This window comes from Diorhabda sublineata, chromosome 5 (genome assembly GCF_026230105.1).
Source record: "Diorhabda sublineata isolate icDioSubl1.1 chromosome 5, icDioSubl1.1, whole genome shotgun sequence".
In the NCBI taxonomy this organism is placed as follows: Eukaryota; Metazoa; Arthropoda; class Insecta; order Coleoptera; family Chrysomelidae; genus Diorhabda; species Diorhabda sublineata.
The window spans coordinates 26,501,742-26,520,756 of record NC_079478.1 but is presented as its reverse complement, the minus strand read 5'-3'; the positions used below and the strand labels follow the sequence as shown (position 1 = coordinate 26,520,756).

Below are 19,015 nucleotides of genomic sequence, written 5' to 3'. Positions count from 1 at the left end.
TTCTTTTTTTTTAAATTTCTTCTCTTTTATTAAATTGTAAACTAAAGTAGATTCCTAATTTCATAGTTATATATGTTCCATGAGTCAGTAAGAATCCCTTGTCAAACTGACAAACTAGATTGCGTTGATATCCGAGAGCAATGCATCATTTATAACACCAACCATCACGTTAACCGAAAACCTTAACTGGGAACGAGATTATCGAATAGCATGAGGATTTTCTCCTGCTTATAGATGTGAATTACGGGAATTATTTCCTTCTCTCTCAAATTGGGCTTCATCTGCAAATAGTGTCCTATACAGTGTTGGCCGATGATTGTTAATATAACCTTTGAAATTTATCTCCAGCATGTAGTCGCAGAACAATTTGAATATGATACGAGTACAAATGTTTTTTTTGTAAGACTAATTAATTTTGATTTAGTAACATGAAGTTCTCGACTGACTTGTCTAGTATTTATTGTACTGTTTATAGGAACAGTGTCAATATCATTTTACTGTGCTCCTTCTACATGTAGTTCTGTTCTTTCACTAGGAAAAGTACAATTTTTTCGCAAGCAATTAAAAACTGAGCCAAATGATGGATGACTGGAAGTTCGACGATCAGGAAATATTCTGTGATAGTTAGTAGCAGCTCTACCATTACCATAACAGAACCCATAAACAAAAATTATTTCAGCATATTTTGTGATCGAAAACTAAACCCCAATAACCAAAGCTCTATTAAAGCTAAGCCAACAGTATGTATCCTAGATACCCACATATAAAATATGTTTTTTTATTGATAATGACAATAATGTCAATAGGTATAAAATGTCAAGAAACGTCAAACGGTCAACCTTAATATTGCTTTTAATTCTTTTTAGACTTTGTTATTTTTATTTAGTACAGTTGATACAATGTTCATAAAATTTCAATCACTTTTAACCAACAAACATTAACATTAATGCGATTTTTGTCTACTAATTTGAAATCAAAAACAATTGATTCTACGCTTGGAGTTAATAAAATATTTATATCAGTAAAGTTGTAGTTGAATTTATACGTACATATTAAATTTTGTTGTAGATAATTTCAGTAAAAGTACTCGAAATTTATAAAATGCCTTTAAATTGATAAATTATATGATATGTGATTATGGCTGTACTTTTGGTACGTTCACTAAAAATTTAATAAAGAAGCTACAGCTTGCATATGTCGTTTTCAGTGGTTAGTTATGTAATTTGAAAATCAATTATTGCATTTGGAAAAATATTATATGGGGTGCAATATCCAATACGAATCCCTAAATTAATTTTTCCAATCCATTCTGATCCTGGAATTTCTGAGTTTAGGTAATACCAGTCGAATGTTTGGTAGTGTATCATGAAAAGATTTTGAAAATCAAATGTGCTGTGTAGTAAACACTACAGCTAATTAAAATTTATGGCCAATTTCACAAATCACCCTGTTGATGAGTTGACACTTTTTACTAACCTCATTATATCTTTCCTGAGGACTCTACATACAGTAAAAATATGTTCCTCATGATTCACCCTATATATCGTATCACACCTTCTGATATATTCCACTTGAAACATAAATTATGTTGAAATTTCATATTTTTGTCCACGAATATGGTCCTGCTCCTATTGATAGAAATAATAAAAGGATAGATTGTTCGTGTTGAAAATCGAACTTGTTCCATATTGGACCCTATTGAATAATGATACTTTGAAGTAAGTTGTAAAAGACACGATTTCCATTCAAACATTCCTATAGAAATCGAAGACATTTTCATTATCAAAATTAATCGAAATGTGAATCACGTCCAGCCCCGATATCACTTAAAAGTTTCTATTTCCGGTCGGGCATATATAAAACATATTACCATCAAAAAACATCATTGATAGTTTAAGAAAGATATACAGAATGTTTGGTGTTCGATTAGTGGTGGTTGTTTTAATTTTAGCGACTAGTCAAGCCTCAAATACTCCGAATTCTTCAGCAGTGGAAGTTTTACAGGATATTTATTATAGTTGCATACAGGACTTTTCATTTAGCTGTGCTAAACCAAAAGCTTTACATTGGTTCAACGATGTAGTCGAAAATGAAAAGATCAAAATAACTGATAATTTGGTACTTGTTAAAAAGAAAAATGATGAAGATATTGAAGTGAGTATAGATTCTACATAATTTAGAATACAAGCACTTCTACGTCAATATTAAAATAATTATAAATATTATATATGCTGAATTTTTGAAAATTGAAATAAGAAAAATTAGAGTTAAATCAGTCATCGTGAAGTAATGACGAAATGATAATTGTATATTTAAACGTTATAAATACTATTGAAACGAATTTGTATTGGTTATCATTAAAGGCAAAGCAAATACATCTTATATATTGAATTCATGTATGTTGTCCTCAGTTATTTGTTTAATATACAAAAGCAAAAAAATATTAATATTTTCGTAACTGGCATTGTTGTTGTGGGGTTTGTCATTCATATTCTAATCAAACGATCTAAGAATATGTAATCGTAAATGACATATGGAGAGATATAATTGTTATAAACGAGAGCTGTTCAAAGGAAGATTTATATACTATTTATATTTATATACTATACTATTTCCAAAGTAGAAAAATAATTTATCTAATACACTCTTCTCGCACAGTTACGTAAAAAAAACGCCGAAACCTAAATCAATACAGGGGCTTGATTTTTCTGAACAATTTGATTCTGCGTATTAAATAAACACCTTAAAAGTAAAAGAAGACTTGGTAACTTCGAACTCTTCAGACTTTCATGGAAGTAATTCTATTTCCTCGATAAAGCTCGGAAAACTGTCCAAATATTACATATTATAATTGTCATATATAAATTTTAAAACGTCGAAAAATACCAGACAAACTAAAATTCTAAAATACTAAAACTAAAACATTCGCAATTATTAAGTCATAGACAGCAGATATAAAACTACTTGTGTTACATAAATTATTAGTTATAATTCCTTTTTTTTTTGGATTTCTCGATATTGAGATTTCTTTCTATGTTTTCCAAGAAGCTTATTTAAATTAGCAATGAATTTTTCAATATTATTTATGATCTTTGTTTATTGATAGGCGCGAGGTTTTTCCAATGATATCTTCGAAAGATTCGAAGATTTCTTACAATCACACGATCTTGTGATGTCTGCACCTGAATTCCTACCGAGGTCCTTGGACACCAAAGATATCAGAGTTCCTCTTGCAGTTACAGGTGAGAGTTTCAATATATCCAGAAACTATTGAAAATAATAGTTGAAAATGTGAAATTATATTAATTCCATTTGCTTATCAATCATCTTATTTTCAGGACGTTCGTCAAAGATTGTCAAGAAAGTCATTATCCCTTTCCTATTGGGTCTTAAATTTAAAGCAGCTCTCCTAGTGCCTCTTGCCTTAGCGTTAATTGCACTGAAGACATGGAAAGCTTTAACTTTAGGTCTACTATCGTTGGTATTGACAGGAGCTTTAATTATTTTTAAATTTACCAAATCAAAGGTGAGAATTGAAAATGTATATAATTTACCATATTCAAATCTAATCATAATGATTGTCCTTTATGTACAATATGATTAGTGTCAATTATTTTATTCATTTAACGTTTAGACAATTTTGATTCTACTTCTATTTTACAAAAGTGATTTCATTGGGTCATATAAAAAGTCCTACTTAGTTTACTACAACTCGCTGTTATTCGTGTACGTATGTAAAATTATGAGCCTTAAACTTTTACTCTATGGGTTGCTTCAGAATACCATTAATGTAAAGTAACTATAGATTAGTGACAAAAAAATTAGATATGATTATCAACGTCGCCTTTATTCTTTTAATTAAGAAAGTTTTGCAAATAACAAAACAAATGATAGCTTAGGTGTGAAATCCCAGGCATACGGTGGGTGTATTAAACTTCTCATGTCAGTCAGTTCTTAACGAGTCATAAAAAATGCATATGGTCTGGGGTGGTGTCCTGGTAAAACACGATTAACCAACTCTCGGCGTTTCTTTTGAATTTCCACTTTTAGTCATTGAAAACATAGTTATGAATTGATCATCAATTTTTATAGTTCCAGTCCCACCACACATAAAGCAATATAGACAGTTAATCCAGGTATTGTAATCGTTTGTCACTTCTCTATGCTTCCACAAAAATCATTTTTATTCTATCAATACAATGTCATCAATCAAAGATCCAATTTTTTGTATATCCAGTTTATCAGCGATTTCTTATAAGCTTACATATCGATTTATCTAGTTCAGTAGAAAATATCATGGGCGTTTTTATTGAAAGGGCAGTAGGAGCGTGGCAAATATTTCATAAGCAAATTGCCACCTCGAAGAAATTAGATACCAATCACTCAAGTTACGATCAATTACAGCTTACAGGTATATTACACAAACAAAGTTAAATATGCCTGGCTCGATGATTTTAGAAATTAAGTATGCTATATGCTACTTAAGTAGAAAACCGATAATTATTCCGTATGTGGGCAGTAAAGATAGTTTTGTACCAAGTACTCGGCTTTAATCCGCCATAAATATTTCCCACTACTATGCTGTTTACCACGAAGACCTGACTGTAGAATTGTCTAAAAAATGGTGAACCGATTAGGAAGATCAGGTTTAACATCTATGAAAATAGAATCGTTTGTTATTTCTCTCGTTCAATGAATTTTTGCTTCTTCAAGTCAGAATAGAACATTTGCACTCATGATTAATACATTGATATATCGTTGACCACTCATTGGATAAAACTAATCTAATTTTCTTCATTTTATAGCAATGTCTTAATAGAGAATTCACTAGTATTTTTTCCGACTTTCTACAACATTAAAAAATTTCGGGGACGAGACAAATCGGATGAACGTCTATACAGTATTTTTACTTTATTCAACTATTAACTTGAAGTTTCATATACTTTCTAGCTTATAACGATAATACATGAATCAATAAACCAATTGACAAAATATTTACCAATTTCGTGTCAGAGAAAATAATTTTTATATGAAACAGAATCAATAAATTTCATTTATGTTGAAGCATTGTCCCGATGTGAATTTTCATGAAATGATAAATATCATTAATTGAATTAATACTAACCACATTATTGATACTCAATGACTTATAACATTATTATAATAAATAATAAATGCTAACGATAAGAAAGTTGAAAAAGTTTTTTGTATTGGCATAGCTGAAGCTATGAGATAAAACTTAAAACAGCTAATTATAAGAAAGTTATAGTTCCTATATAACCATCTTTCATTTCTGTACCTATATATTCAAATTTACTTGTTCAACATTGTAATCATTATCGTTGATTATTCAAATCATTTTCAAATACCACACTGATCAGAATTTACGCGAAAAACATTATTTTTTAGTGCATTTAAATGAAGTAGTTCCTTAAAAACTTTATATTGTATGTATTAGCTTTTTCAGAATGTAGAACTCATTATTGATAAAGTTCGAAATACATCTTTCTAGAAATTGATTGAATGATAAATTGTATTTCAGTTATCTCTACTTTACGAAGACGTTTTCCGTTGCACTTTTTACTGCTATATCAATGAAAATTCAATTCAACTTAAAATATAACTCCTATTACTCAGATAAACTTTGAAACATGATTTTTTTTAATTTTACGACATGCTTATTGTGTATCGCCTGTGAAAATACTTTGAACATATATTTTTTTTGTAATTTAAATACTCATAAAATCATTTAAAATATTACAATCTGGCCAATAGTGACCAATGAGGAATTCAGTTTTAACTGAATCTAATAGGGTTTTGAATTTGAAACTAAGGTATACACATAAGCGTTCCTTAAGTTCTATAAAATAGATTACACCGAAGTGTAACGTACACACACAAGCTCTGCCTTTACACTAAAAATTCTAATATAACTCAAAGGGCTTCATTCTCTAGAGTTTCTCTAGCACCTTATTATCAAGGATCTGGATAACCTCGACATTGACATGGTAATGGAGTCTTTCTTCATGTTTTTTAACTAATTTCTTAATAGTTTGGTCAACAATGTCCATTTCCAGTTCCATATGGAGGTCACTATTGCGAATATACCAAGGAGCATCTACTAAGTTCCTCAGTGCTCTGCTTTGTTATCTTTGAATTATTGCTGTTGCTTGCTTTGCATCCCCATAGTTGGATACCATAGGTCTATATAGGCTTAAGTATCTGCTTAGAAAGCATAAGCTTATATAGAGACAGAGTGGAGTTTCTTCCAATTAGCCAGTACCTTTTTCTATATTTCAATCTTAGTTCTTCTAATCCTTTTTAACATAAACTTTGCTTGTTGTTTGAGTGTGAAATCAAGTTATTATTTATTCTAAGTGGAATATGATCTAATATTTTGTTTGTAAAGTTGAAATGAACTGGTTTAATTCCATTTAGTTCAATTTTACATCTCTTCATCCAGTCATAGATGCGGTGGACATCTTTTAGTAGCTTTTTGGCTGCTTGTTCATTGCTATTTCCTATTGCTAAAATGACTATGTCGTCGATGAAGGTGGCCTGGATCATCACATGTGTACATTAAGTATAGGACAGGTCCTAGAACACTACATTGTACTCCAGCCTCAATTTCTTGAAGATCGGTATAGGGTTCTTGCTTGATTCTAAAATATCTTTCCGATATGTATGAATAGGGGATATATAAAGATTGTTTTGGAAGGAGAAACTTGATCTTATGCCAAACATTTCCAACGCTTATGCTATATAAAAAAATAGTGGCACAAACTTTTTTAATGATTTCATGGATTCCATGGATTTGGTCTTTTGAGTAGGTGTTCCTGAAATAGTTTCAACTATGTTTCATGTGGTGGTATTTTTGGCTTGGGTGTTTTCCAAAGGCTGTGTACATACTTTAGTCTGAAGGTAGCATTTACTATGTTAGTTAGTGTAACTATTGCTAATTTTGGATTTGAACATAACACATGAATTCAAAAATAACCCATACACATGGTTATCCATTTCAGTATCTCTTCTACTAAAATGCCAATATTCCCACACGAAGCTCACAATAAAACATATTTTGAGTGCTCATACTACGCCACGAGACGCCTTCTACTTTCTATGAAATCGAATGTGAAAGTTATTTCGAATGAAGCAAATCAAGTGATAGAGAATCACTTTATTCTGGTTCTGGTAGACGAGTAATTCATTGAGAAAATTAAGATATTTGTTAATCATTATTTGAATCACTTCAACAACAATGAGATTCTTAAATGTAGCATAGTATTTGTTATTAGAGAGAAATCATTCTCTTATAATCACAGTTCAAAAGATTTTGCAATTGGTCTATTTCAAAAATAATAAAAAAATATTTGCTCTCCAATCAACTCTCGTGAGCTTCATTTATGAACGTTTTGAACATATTCAATTCAATGAATCACTTTCTCTTGATATATTTTGATATTTTTCCATTTTTCAGGTGAACTATGAAGTTATTCATGTACCACAACATATTGAACATCATGTAGAGCATCCTCCTGAATCTTCGGGCTGGGAACATCCAGGTTATGGAAGACAATTGAACGCGAATGAGATGGCATACAACGCATACCTGAGATAATTTTTATATTTATACACAATAAATTATTTGAATAATCATTGTCTTAATCGCAATCACCTTGATAATATATTGAACAATACGTTATTGAGAATGCTTATGAAACAGGGTTCCGGATTACGAGCGGGCTATTTGGAAACTATAAGAGGTCATTTATCGATTGTTTTGTTTCCATCTTTTGTTACGTTACTAATGTTCAATTACTAGGAAAGTAATTGTGAAAAGTACCGGACCTAGTTTCGTTTCTTGGGTGATATAAAAAATACGCTTTTTGTTGCTCGATTCTCACATTGATTATAAATATACTATCTGTTACTTGCAGCTCTCCTCGCGTAGTTTGGAATAATCCTCAAATATAATAACATAAAAATGACAGAGTCATTCGTTGACGTAGTTTATGTATTCAAAGTTTATTAAAAAATAGGTGTCCAATAATTTTTGGTAGAAATGAAATACTGAATAAGTTTATGAATTTATAAATAATATAAATTTTCACTGCAACTTTTCGAAAGGCAGTTTTGCCCCTTGCCGTAAAATTTTTCAAAATTGTCTCTTAGTGCGTATTCACGTCCTTCAAGGATCATCTGAGCAAATTTTATATTTCTTCCTCATTCTGACAATTACGGCTAAATTAATCAAAGTTACAAAGTACTGATAAATATAGAAACGGTTCTTAGTAAGCCGTCAATGCTCTGCGTCCTTCGTAATTATTACAGGTGAGACTATGTAAGTAGAATTGGGAAGTAGCAAACATAAGCCGAATCAATAAATTGGCTAAGTTTAATATTGAACTTTTCGTACACAACTTTATAACCATCTGACTCCATAAATAAAAACAAAATTATACGTTCCCAATTTTAAAATTAACGGACTTTTTTATCATCCATTTGGGGATTAAATTTTCAAAAACGCTGAAATACATAGTTATTCTTTCCTAATCTTTAACATGAATACAAAATTGGAAGATCCTTCTCGTCCCCTATTTAATCCCTGTAGGAGTTGAAAATTTAAAAATCATCACTTGGTATGGTCATGCTCTTTTTATACATATATATGTGTTGATTTTGAACAAAATATGCGACGCTGAGTTAAATTTTGAAAACTGAAAACATTTACAGTACTTTAAGTTATTACATTATCACCACAGACAAATTTTCACATTTCAAGCACTTTTTTTGTCAATCTTATTCAGTTTCGTCTTCTTCTTAATTTTAGCTATTTTGAGTGAAAATTGGAATAAATTAAAATAAATATGGATTATCATCAGCTGCCGTTTTACTGCATACGTAATGATAATATCGTAATACTTATGCAGAGGTCGGTATAAATCAGGCAATATATTTGCATTAAGAGAAAAAAATCAGCGTCGATTTATCGAAAGATATTCTAAAAAGGGTTACTGTAAGTATATAAATTCTTTATTAATCAATGCATTTACGGCAACGTTTCTCAATGAGGAGGCGGGACCGACGAAACATGTCAAAAGGCTTCTATTAAATTGCAGTGCGAAGGTCAGGAACGGTGTGTGATCCTCTTGCAACAATTGGAATACTTGAGAAGGTCCCAAAAGAAGGTACACAAGGTGTTAGACTACAAGGTCGTGCCTGCTAACGAGTCCTCGTCTGCCTATTCCTTCTCTGAGAGAAACATTAAGTACTTTCGCGTAGTGCGGCGAAGCTCCATTCTGCATAAAATGATGGATGTTCGCGAGTGTAGGAGCTTTATCAAACATAACTTATACTTCCACTAGGCTCAATTCCATTTACAATTTCGGTCTCCAAGAGCCCTGATTTTGTCCCCATTTGAACAAGTTCTCGATATAATAGGAATTAAGGTAAGAAACTTGTTAGTTGGCTAGGAAAAACTTAGATTCTCCTCGCCCGGCATAAATTTAATTTCAATCATGTTCACATTACGAATTTCTTGATTTATTTGCTAAATATCATAGCAATCAAATAATTTCTACTGACTTTCTTTGTCTCAAATTATAATTGGATATTGGTATCTTTGGTATTTTTAAGAATTTTTGCTCCATGTTCATGATACACGATTACCTCTAACCTTAAAGGACAGGTCGACACAGTTATCAAAATTTAAAAAAAGATGTAAGTATCTTCAGAATGACATGTAATATCAGTTTGCAGTTTCGACAGCTCAATTAGTCAAAATATTCGCTTTTCTATAGATTTGTCACAAGTAAACATATGGTAAAGTTAGTATTTACATTATTGGCAATGTAAGCAAGTCACCGTTTGATACTCTGGTAAATGGAAAGAACAATCATTTAGCTCAAGAACTTACTTATATGAATAGTTTTGGTAGTACAATCGCCTATTTCATATGTCAAAACAATGAAAAGTGAAAGAACTAAATTATCTAAAGTGCGATGAATACATATTTTGTATGAATATGAAAATATATTTCCAATTACCTCACATGATTTTATGTAGGTATATTTCTCAAGTTACTATAATATTTACTCTTAACATATAATCGAAGCATTTGGTCTTCTATTTTAGGGCTAAATTAGGTGTTAGATACAAACCTCATTATAAGTATTCGTTACCTACTTCTTGACACTTTCCTTATCTTGAAGTCCATATTTATATCGATTTCATTGAACTAATATAGAGTATAGTAGGTGGAAGTGGTGCAAAAAACTCACCGAAAAAATGATTGAAATCGTTTTAATTACAAAAATAATATCGATATATCGATCATAAATCGACAATTTCATTGCATACTCAACATTAATATGTGGTTATTGATGTGTCATCTGTAACATCAATCCAATTTTCACTAAATTCTAAGAATTCGTCCAAAATTTGCCGTAGTTGTTAATTAAAGGTCTCAAATATATAGCTACAGTAGTCACTAGAGAACAATTACATCATTCATAATAATACTATATCTTATTTACCCACTCAATTCTTATGTCTATCTACCTTTACAAATGTAAGACATAGGGTTGAGTTTTTTTATCAAAATTCTTCCAAAATTCATTCTATTTTTTTTGGTCTTCTGTTTCTTTCCTGTGTTCTCAGTCGCTTTTTTGATTTCGTCTAGCCAAATCTTCCCCTGTGTCTAGCTCTTACTATGTCTATGACTTTTTTGTTAGTAGCCGACGATACATACATGTTTAAATATGAAAAAATCGAGAATGGAGTGGCAGAAGCTCAGTTTTGAGAAAACAACATCTCATCCTGTTATTCAAATGCCGGTGTCCATTGAAAAGTTAATTAAGTACTTTGGTTTAAGCCTTTTAACATAACTAGACAAACTATGGGGCTTGCTAGTGCATTTTAACCCCACATATGTCAGTGCTGGGCACTCACCCATGCAATTTCCTTCTCCTCCATGCATCAGGGGTATTTCGGATTGCACATGATGTGAAAAAAACATCTTAGACGACCGTGTTTGGTGAAAAGGCCAGTCACCAATAAACACTTGCGGGTGTTTAAGTGGAGGAGAAAACCCATCTATGTCTGCCTTAGCTTGTCTCATACCAGGTAATTCCATCCATCTCTGCAGAGTATGCTTTGCAGCCTGCCTGCTAAGAGGGGTAATAGCAACTTTTGGCTTCACAAAAAATAGGTTCTAATTGACTAATCCCAATCTGAAGAGCGGAAAAAATCCATTTCATTCTTCGAATATAATAACTATTGTTGTGAAATCGAGGATCTGCAAAGTATTGATGACAGCAGATAGGGAACCGGGATTACGTAGAATCAATAACTCATTTTTATACAATTCAAAACAGTCAACTTTTTCATATCTTATTGTCTCTCTTATAAGTTTTTAACAATTTTTTTATATAATTTCTGTTTTAAGATACAAAACATTGCTAAATAATTCATGAACACAATCGCTCCGCTCAACCCCAATAATATTACAGTCTAGCTAATTTTGAACATATATACACGTACAAATACTAAATCATATCCGTTCAATAATCTATATATCCAAGTTTAATTTACAACTGAATTTCATTCTTGTCTAGTACTTCACTAATAGTACCGCACAATGAACACCATAAATTATTCATTATTATATTTATTAGCCAGTTTATTGGTGTTAACGCGATGTGATCAATCTGCCGTCGAAGTTGTTCAGGATATTTATAATACTTGCCTTAAAGATTTCAGTATTTCTTGTGTGAAGCCTAAAGCTCTTCACTGGATGGACGAAGCTTCTAGAAACAATGTTATTCGAATTACAGAGGACTTGTCGCTCCAAAAGAAATATAATCCTGAAGTTGAGGTAAATAGTTTTTAAATTTAGTCGATTCAGGCAAACTTTTTTTTCTAGACCAACTTTGCTTCATTTCAATATTCAATAATCCTTGATAATGAAGTTATTTTTTTCAAAGAAATTCTCAAAAATTGATGAATGAATATATATTTTCAAGAAAATGTAGTTGTTAATTTCGAAACGTTTCATCTGAATTTGTCATTTCTCCAAGTAGTTTGAGGTCAATGTTGAGTGTTCGAAATAAATTTTTTTAGTAATACTGTGAAGAGCGCAAAGAGAATTAAGTGTGAATTTTAATAGAATTTTAGTCAACAACTCATTAGTTTTTCGAAAATCATATTTCACACTTCACACTTCGTTCAACTTATATTGATTAGCAAACTACCTAAAAAATCAATGTAGAAAGTTTCCAATCCATGCTGAATGGCTTCCAAAATTTTTTAGAACTAATTAATTGGTTTGACATTTATTTTATTTCTGATCTATAGAATGTATTAAATTATAAGCAATCTAAATATAGATATGATCTTAAAAATCAATATCAATAAATAGCCTAGTTCAGATATGATTTTCGTAAATATGATTGTAGTAGTAGTATTCATTTTGATATCTTCGCCACTGCCAATTTGTCGATGTAATTTTTTTTCCCTTACTTTCCCTAAACTGCCGGCGTAATGATAGCAGATTTGAATGTTTTTCGCTGAATTTATGTGAAACTTTCGTTCCTATTTTGGCATAATTACTATATCAAATTCAAAGTAAACATTTGTGGACTTGTTAGAAACCATATTATATTATATTTGTGGTCAAAATTAATATAGCAGGTTATTATTGTATTGTTCAAAAGTTGTCCAGGATAAGAAATGTATTGCTTTTCTAATAATTAGCAAGGTAAACGATTTTAACATATGGGCAAAATAATTGAGTTTGTAGTTCACATATTGTGGTGCAGATCATTTTAATATACATTCGAAGTTATCCCTTCCGAATTCAGTCCCCAATCCTTCTATCTAGAACGTCTCTAATGTAAAGTAACATAACAAGTTTATTTAAAAGATATCGTTGGCAACAAAGCTCTAAAACTTCAGTGTCATTTTTCATTACTAAACAATAATACTTATTATTAAAAACAAAATCTGCAAAAGGCTATTTAAAGCTCCATTGTAATTTAAGTTATTTGATATTTTAGGAAGGGAAAGGTGAAAAAGATATTTTAGAAAAATTTGAAGACTTTCTACAATCCCACATTGTGGTAGCAAAAGCTCCAGCCCTCCTTCGGCCCGATGGACCTTTGAAAGAATATATTCCAAGAACGTTCCAAGCTACTCAAGCTTCGGTTCCACTTGCAGCCACTGGTATGTTGAATCTCATTGAAACCAGTTTATTGGTGAACGAAAAAACTGACAGATAATTTTAATAAATAATTGAGTCAATTTAAGTAACTGTTTCTCCCTATTAGCCTTCAACTACTTCATTTTATTGTAACTGGACAGCTTATTGCAGTTCTTATGTCCTTTTGATATTGAAGAAGCTGTCGAATATTATGAGAAAACCTATAAGTACTTCATTATTATTTTCAATAAGTTCAATTCTACATATTTACACCAATATGTTCTCGCTATTGTTCTCCATATTCACATCTTCATGGCCTGCAGTCTTTACTTTTCGTATGCATCTATGGTTTCGCAGTTTCGCTCCATACAATTATATTAATCCATATCAATTTCAATCTTTAATTTGGAAATGAGGATATTTTTATGATTTAACTCTTCCACACATTCCCATTTTCTCATACTCAACTTACAATACATTACTGAAAACAGTCATTGTCTTTATCAAGAATAATATACCAGAAACGTGGATATAAAATAATTAGCAAAAAAATTAAGAAGAAACGTTGATTCAATAATCAACGACTGATATTCTATGCGATTAGATCTCAAAATTTTGTCTTCTTTCGACTAGGAAACTTTAATTTCCTTTCCTTTTCTTTGTTATACGTCAATTGGTAAGCTTCCCGATAAAGAATAAGCAATAAATTATATCAACTTTAAAGATTCTTTAGTCACTCTAACGATAACTCCCAATTGATAATTCCAAATAAAGAATGATTAATATTTCACTTGTCTTTAGCATCTTTATTTCTCTTCTGTACTTGAAAAATAACAGATGCATATTATTACTAATTAATCATTATTTATTAGTATATAAATGCGAATTTAAAGTTGTTAATTAAATTTATTTTTTTCTTAATATCCTTTTAACATAGTTCATTTACATAAGACAATATTGTCGCAATAAAATACAAATATTAAATTTTATTGTCATATAATTATGAATTCTTTCAAATTTTAATAGGAAGATCATCGAAACTAATCAAAAGGATCATTTTCCCATTTTTATTGGGTCTTAAATTCAAAGCAGCACTCATCATTCCTTTCGCTTTGGCCTTAATAGCTTTGAAAACATGGAAAGCTTTAACTTTGGGTCTACTATCATTAGTTTTGACTGGAGCTATCAGTATTTTCTCCAAACTCCTGGCACCTAAAGTAAGTACACACCTTAAGATAGTAGAAACAGATATACAAAAGATTTCATTCATAAACAGGTACCTTAAGTCATAATTCAGGATAGCTTAAAACAGCGTGATGTTTGCAATTGAAATGGACTATCCTTTATTTTTCTTCACTTTAAATTGATTCCAGTACATTTAAACCAAAATAATCTTCCACATATTGCAATATTTTGGTATTTCCATAATTGCATAAGTGTAAATATTCTGAGGTTCAATGGCAAAAGTTTTATAACATGACATCTCTTTTATTACCTATTTTCTTTATCAAAACGGTTTTGTAAAAACTAAAAATACTCTTAGATGGTGCTTTATCGGGACTATACGATAGATGGAATGAAATTTATGAATCAAATTTTTATCGAATCATTAAATGTGTATATGCACTAACCTTGTGGTGAAACATAATGACCATTCTACGACCACTCCGTATATTTCGAGATGCCACAAAGCTAGAGAAATTAAAGCTGGAGCTCTGCATTTTTAAGTACCACCATCCATTAGAAAAAATAATGTAATTGAGCATCCACCCTATCCGCCGCATTTGGCGATGTGTTAAAAACTTGTTGTAATGTGATCAATTGTAGAATCGATAAATCATTGTCCTCGTAGTAAACCAGATTAGAGTAGTTAATTCTATTTGGCATTTGTCAAAAATGTTTACAACAATCCGAAGACATAATATATGCAGCGCCTCAATTGACAACCTCCCGTTTCAGTATTTTAAAGCTAGATTACATTAACATCTAAACAGCTAGGAGGATTGCTACTTGAATATTGAGATAGACAAACATAATGTTTGTGATTTGAACACATCAACTGCTTCTCGAGATGTAGAAAAACGTTGACCTCGCAATTTATTTTTGATCGGCGATAATAAGAAGAAATTGGGATCCAAACAAGGTCTGTACGGCTATGTTTTGACGTTTGTGTTTGAACTGATATGTGAGACTTAGCATTGTCGTGGTGTAGAACGATTAGTCTTCCGCGATTGGTTGCCCTGTTATTTCGACCACTTCTGGCAACAAAATGCTGGCGTACTATTCTACCGACAATATACACTGCTCTTTGCCATTTGCTTCGAAGTGCTTCGTGCGAGAAAAACTTTTGTTTTATTTGTCTCGTCTATAAATTTTCATACAATCGTTTTTTGTCTATTTTCGGGTTATTATGCATGTATCCATGGATTCGTGGGCAGTCACGATCTTAAAGACGTAAAATATGCGATATCCAAGAGAACAAATCTTGCAATATTGGCTTGAGAAACGAGTTGATCGGTACACTACTGTTGGTCTAATCCATGTCGGAAGTCATAGAAATTCATCGCAGGAAAATGTTTGCAATTTAATTTCATTTTTGACAAATATGAATGTTTCAAGTATCTGTAAACAAGCTCAAATAGCACTCCTATGACAGCACGTTCTGAGTACGATCACTAGTAAAAATGTCAAACATAATGATGGCAATATCAGACTTTATATATTCACATAAATGTTAACTATCCTATTCTATCCATAAACTACTATAATATAACATATTTCGTATTTCGAATATAAAACTTTGCCTACGATTATAAAACCTTTCAGATCTATTTTTGTCAGATATAGAGAAAGATAATAATGAATCTACATATTTAGCAGTAATAGATGAAACAATTTGTCTCAAATGTAATCATATTTTAGGTACCAGCCTACGAGGTAGTACATCATCCTCACCATGTAGATCATCACGTTGGTTATCATCACATTGATGTTTTACCAGCTCCGGCGGTACCAGCTGTACCAGTGGGTGCACCTCTTTACGTTGCCAGGAATTTAGGACAAGATTTGGCTTACAGCGCTCACCGCAAATAATTTGTATTTATCATTTTTCTTTATTTATTTGTTAATTTATTTATTTATTTGTTATGAGTTGCAATAAATAAGATTATCGAGTGTACTTATTTTATTTTATCATTCACATACGGACTTAAGTGAGAATTGGAGTCATAACTAGATTTACAGTATCTTCGTATATTTTCAGTGAGTAATTTATACTAAGAACCGATATAAAAATATATTTTTCTAAAATCTAGAAAAATTCTAGTGGAATTTGTTAAAAACAATCAATACCTAGATGCCCAATAAATTAACGACTTAATGAATGATCATATTCGATACTAGATTTATTAAAATATAAGTGGTGTATGTAGGTATAATCCTTTGTTGCTGAGTGGAGCATATTTGCTGAGATCTTTATCAAATCCTAGAGCATTGATAAGCTTGAGCCATTACATTTGAAATGAATGATTTGAAGCTCGAAAATTTTGGAATTCATCTGAACTGGTATTGTTGTTAGAATTGTTATAGAAAATTTTCAACTTTCATTTCAACTTATTGATAACTATTCATTCTTGAGAAAAACACTGGCATAAAAACCAACTTGAGGACTAAATATTATTTAATAATAGGTCAATTATCTGAACAAAACACGGAGGTATCATTTAAAGAACCCTTGCCTTCAACATTATCTCAAAATATGTTGAGGAAAGAGAAGAGAAGAGAATGTCTATTCTCTCTGAACGTTTTCAGATTTGAGGTATTTGTTCTCGAAAAGTGGATTCCAACTCTTCTAATACAATCAGATCTACAAGGTTAAAGATGACATGATTATCGAAATTGCACTTATCAAGAAGCAACTACAAAGATTTTTGCTTAGCTTCGACGAGTCAACATCTCAAAAAAATCACCGATATTTGAACGTTAATGTTCAACACAAAGAAACTCATTTTAATCTTGGTCTGATTCGAATACATGGTTCACTGCTACTGCTGAGCATTTTATTGGATTAGTTAAAGAGCACTTCAGGAGTTTTTGTCTTGAATTTGAACTGACGGTGCAAGTGTCATGGCAAAAGTTAGTAAACTTGCATCTTGAAATTCACAGCTGTGTTGCACACGGTACATGCATTCTGTACAAAATGGATCAAAGGATATAGAACTTACAAAAAAAGTCGTTGACCATTTTGGATATTGATGACGACGAAAATGTGGAAGAAATAAATGATGAACTTGGTTTGACAATAACTATCGATAGACAACCCGCTGAAGTGATTCATGAGTATAATGATATTATTAAAAAAGTTCGAAAAGTGGTTAAGACTTTCCGAGGGTTGCCAAAATAAAGATGATGTGTGTTTGAAAGAATTTGTGAAAGCAGAGACCGGAAAAGAATTAAGCTTGATTCTACACTACCGCACTCGCTGGAACAACTTGCTTTATATGCTAGACAGATTTTACAGTCTCTGCATGTATTTTATGAAAGTTCTCATCGATCGACGTAGCAAGATACAGTTTTATGTAAAGAACTTTCCGTGGCGTTACCTGCTAGAGTGAAAGGAAGACGCAGTAAAATTACTGCTATGTTGATTTACTTACAGCATCCAATTAAGTATGAACAAGAATTGAAAACGCCCAATTCTACATTTGTGATGCCAAAGCGAACAAGTTATTATATATTATATTGTAATAGTATAAGTAATATTAATAAATTAAAAACATTTATGCAGACTCATTAAAGACGACGCTCATTCTACATTTGTGATGCCAAAGCGAACAAGTTATTATATATTATATTGTAATAGTATAAGTAATATTAATAAATTAAAAACATTTATGCAGAGTCATTAAAGACGACGCTGAGACCATAGTAGATGACGTAGACATAGATGCAAATAATAGTCAACAATCTGTGGAAAATAGTTCAACTTTACAAGAGGAATTAGAAATGCAGCTGAAACAAGACAAAGAGCATGAATAAACAGGCTGAAACTACAAAAGAAAAAAACTTTGATGAAATATTAAAGAAAAAATAGCAGCATTTGAAACCGATGGAGTGAACAACATTAGAAGCAGAAAGAAAGTTGGAATATAAAACGACTGATGTCATTTGTTTTTTAAGATTATATGAGTATTTTTGAAAAGAGAAGTGACTGATTATTTTATATTTGTGACTGATTATTTGATTATTTCATATTTCTGACGTTACGATAAATTATTTATTAAGATAAATTGAAAGACTATCAGTGAACTAAATTTAAATGATATCCTTTGAGAATACAAAAGACTGATTATAACTATTAAGTACCTGCTACCACAGATAAAGATTAGAATTAATATTTTTAGTTAAATAGTATAGTTCAAAAGTACCTACAAAATTCTACCAAATATTAATATTTTTTTAAGTTCCTGGGTCTTTTATTAATAAATGAGTAGCCCAGCTGGTAAAATAATTATCCAATTATTAGTAACTAAGGCGTTGTTGATTTTCATCACAGCAAAAATCCCGTGGAATTGGAAACAGTATGGGATTGCGATTCCTAGCTGTACCATATCAAATTCAGGTTCACTTAAATGAAACAACATAGATTCTATTACACATTTGGAATCAGCTTAACTTCCCCATTTCAATAATATATTTCCAATAATTTTCCATGAAAAATTCAATATCGTATACAATATAAGAGAAATTCAAGAATGATGATTTGTTGCGGCCAAAGCTTTCAATAAGTAGAAAAAATTCCGGAGAATTATGTATTTT

General features: G+C 31.1%; 2 protein-coding genes across 2 annotated transcripts; both read left to right on the top strand.

Annotated features, from left to right (window-relative positions):
- The first annotated feature begins 1,911 nt into the window (after positions 1-1,911).
- LOC130444684 (uncharacterized) lies at positions 1,912-7,618 on the top strand. The gene is made up of 4 exons (XM_056779961.1): positions 1,912-2,154; positions 3,107-3,242; positions 3,339-3,526; positions 7,478-7,618. Exons 1-4 carry the CDS (start codon positions 1,912-1,914, stop codon positions 7,616-7,618), a joined length of 708 nt encoding a protein of 235 aa, XP_056635939.1.
- Positions 7,619-11,638: 4,020 nt separating this feature from the next.
- On the top strand, positions 11,639-16,291 carry LOC130444683 (uncharacterized). The gene is made up of 4 exons (XM_056779960.1): positions 11,639-11,882; positions 13,060-13,221; positions 14,225-14,415; positions 16,121-16,291. Exons 1-4 carry the CDS (start codon positions 11,639-11,641, stop codon positions 16,289-16,291), a joined length of 768 nt encoding a protein of 255 aa, XP_056635938.1.
- Positions 16,292-19,015: the final 2,724 nt, after the last annotated feature.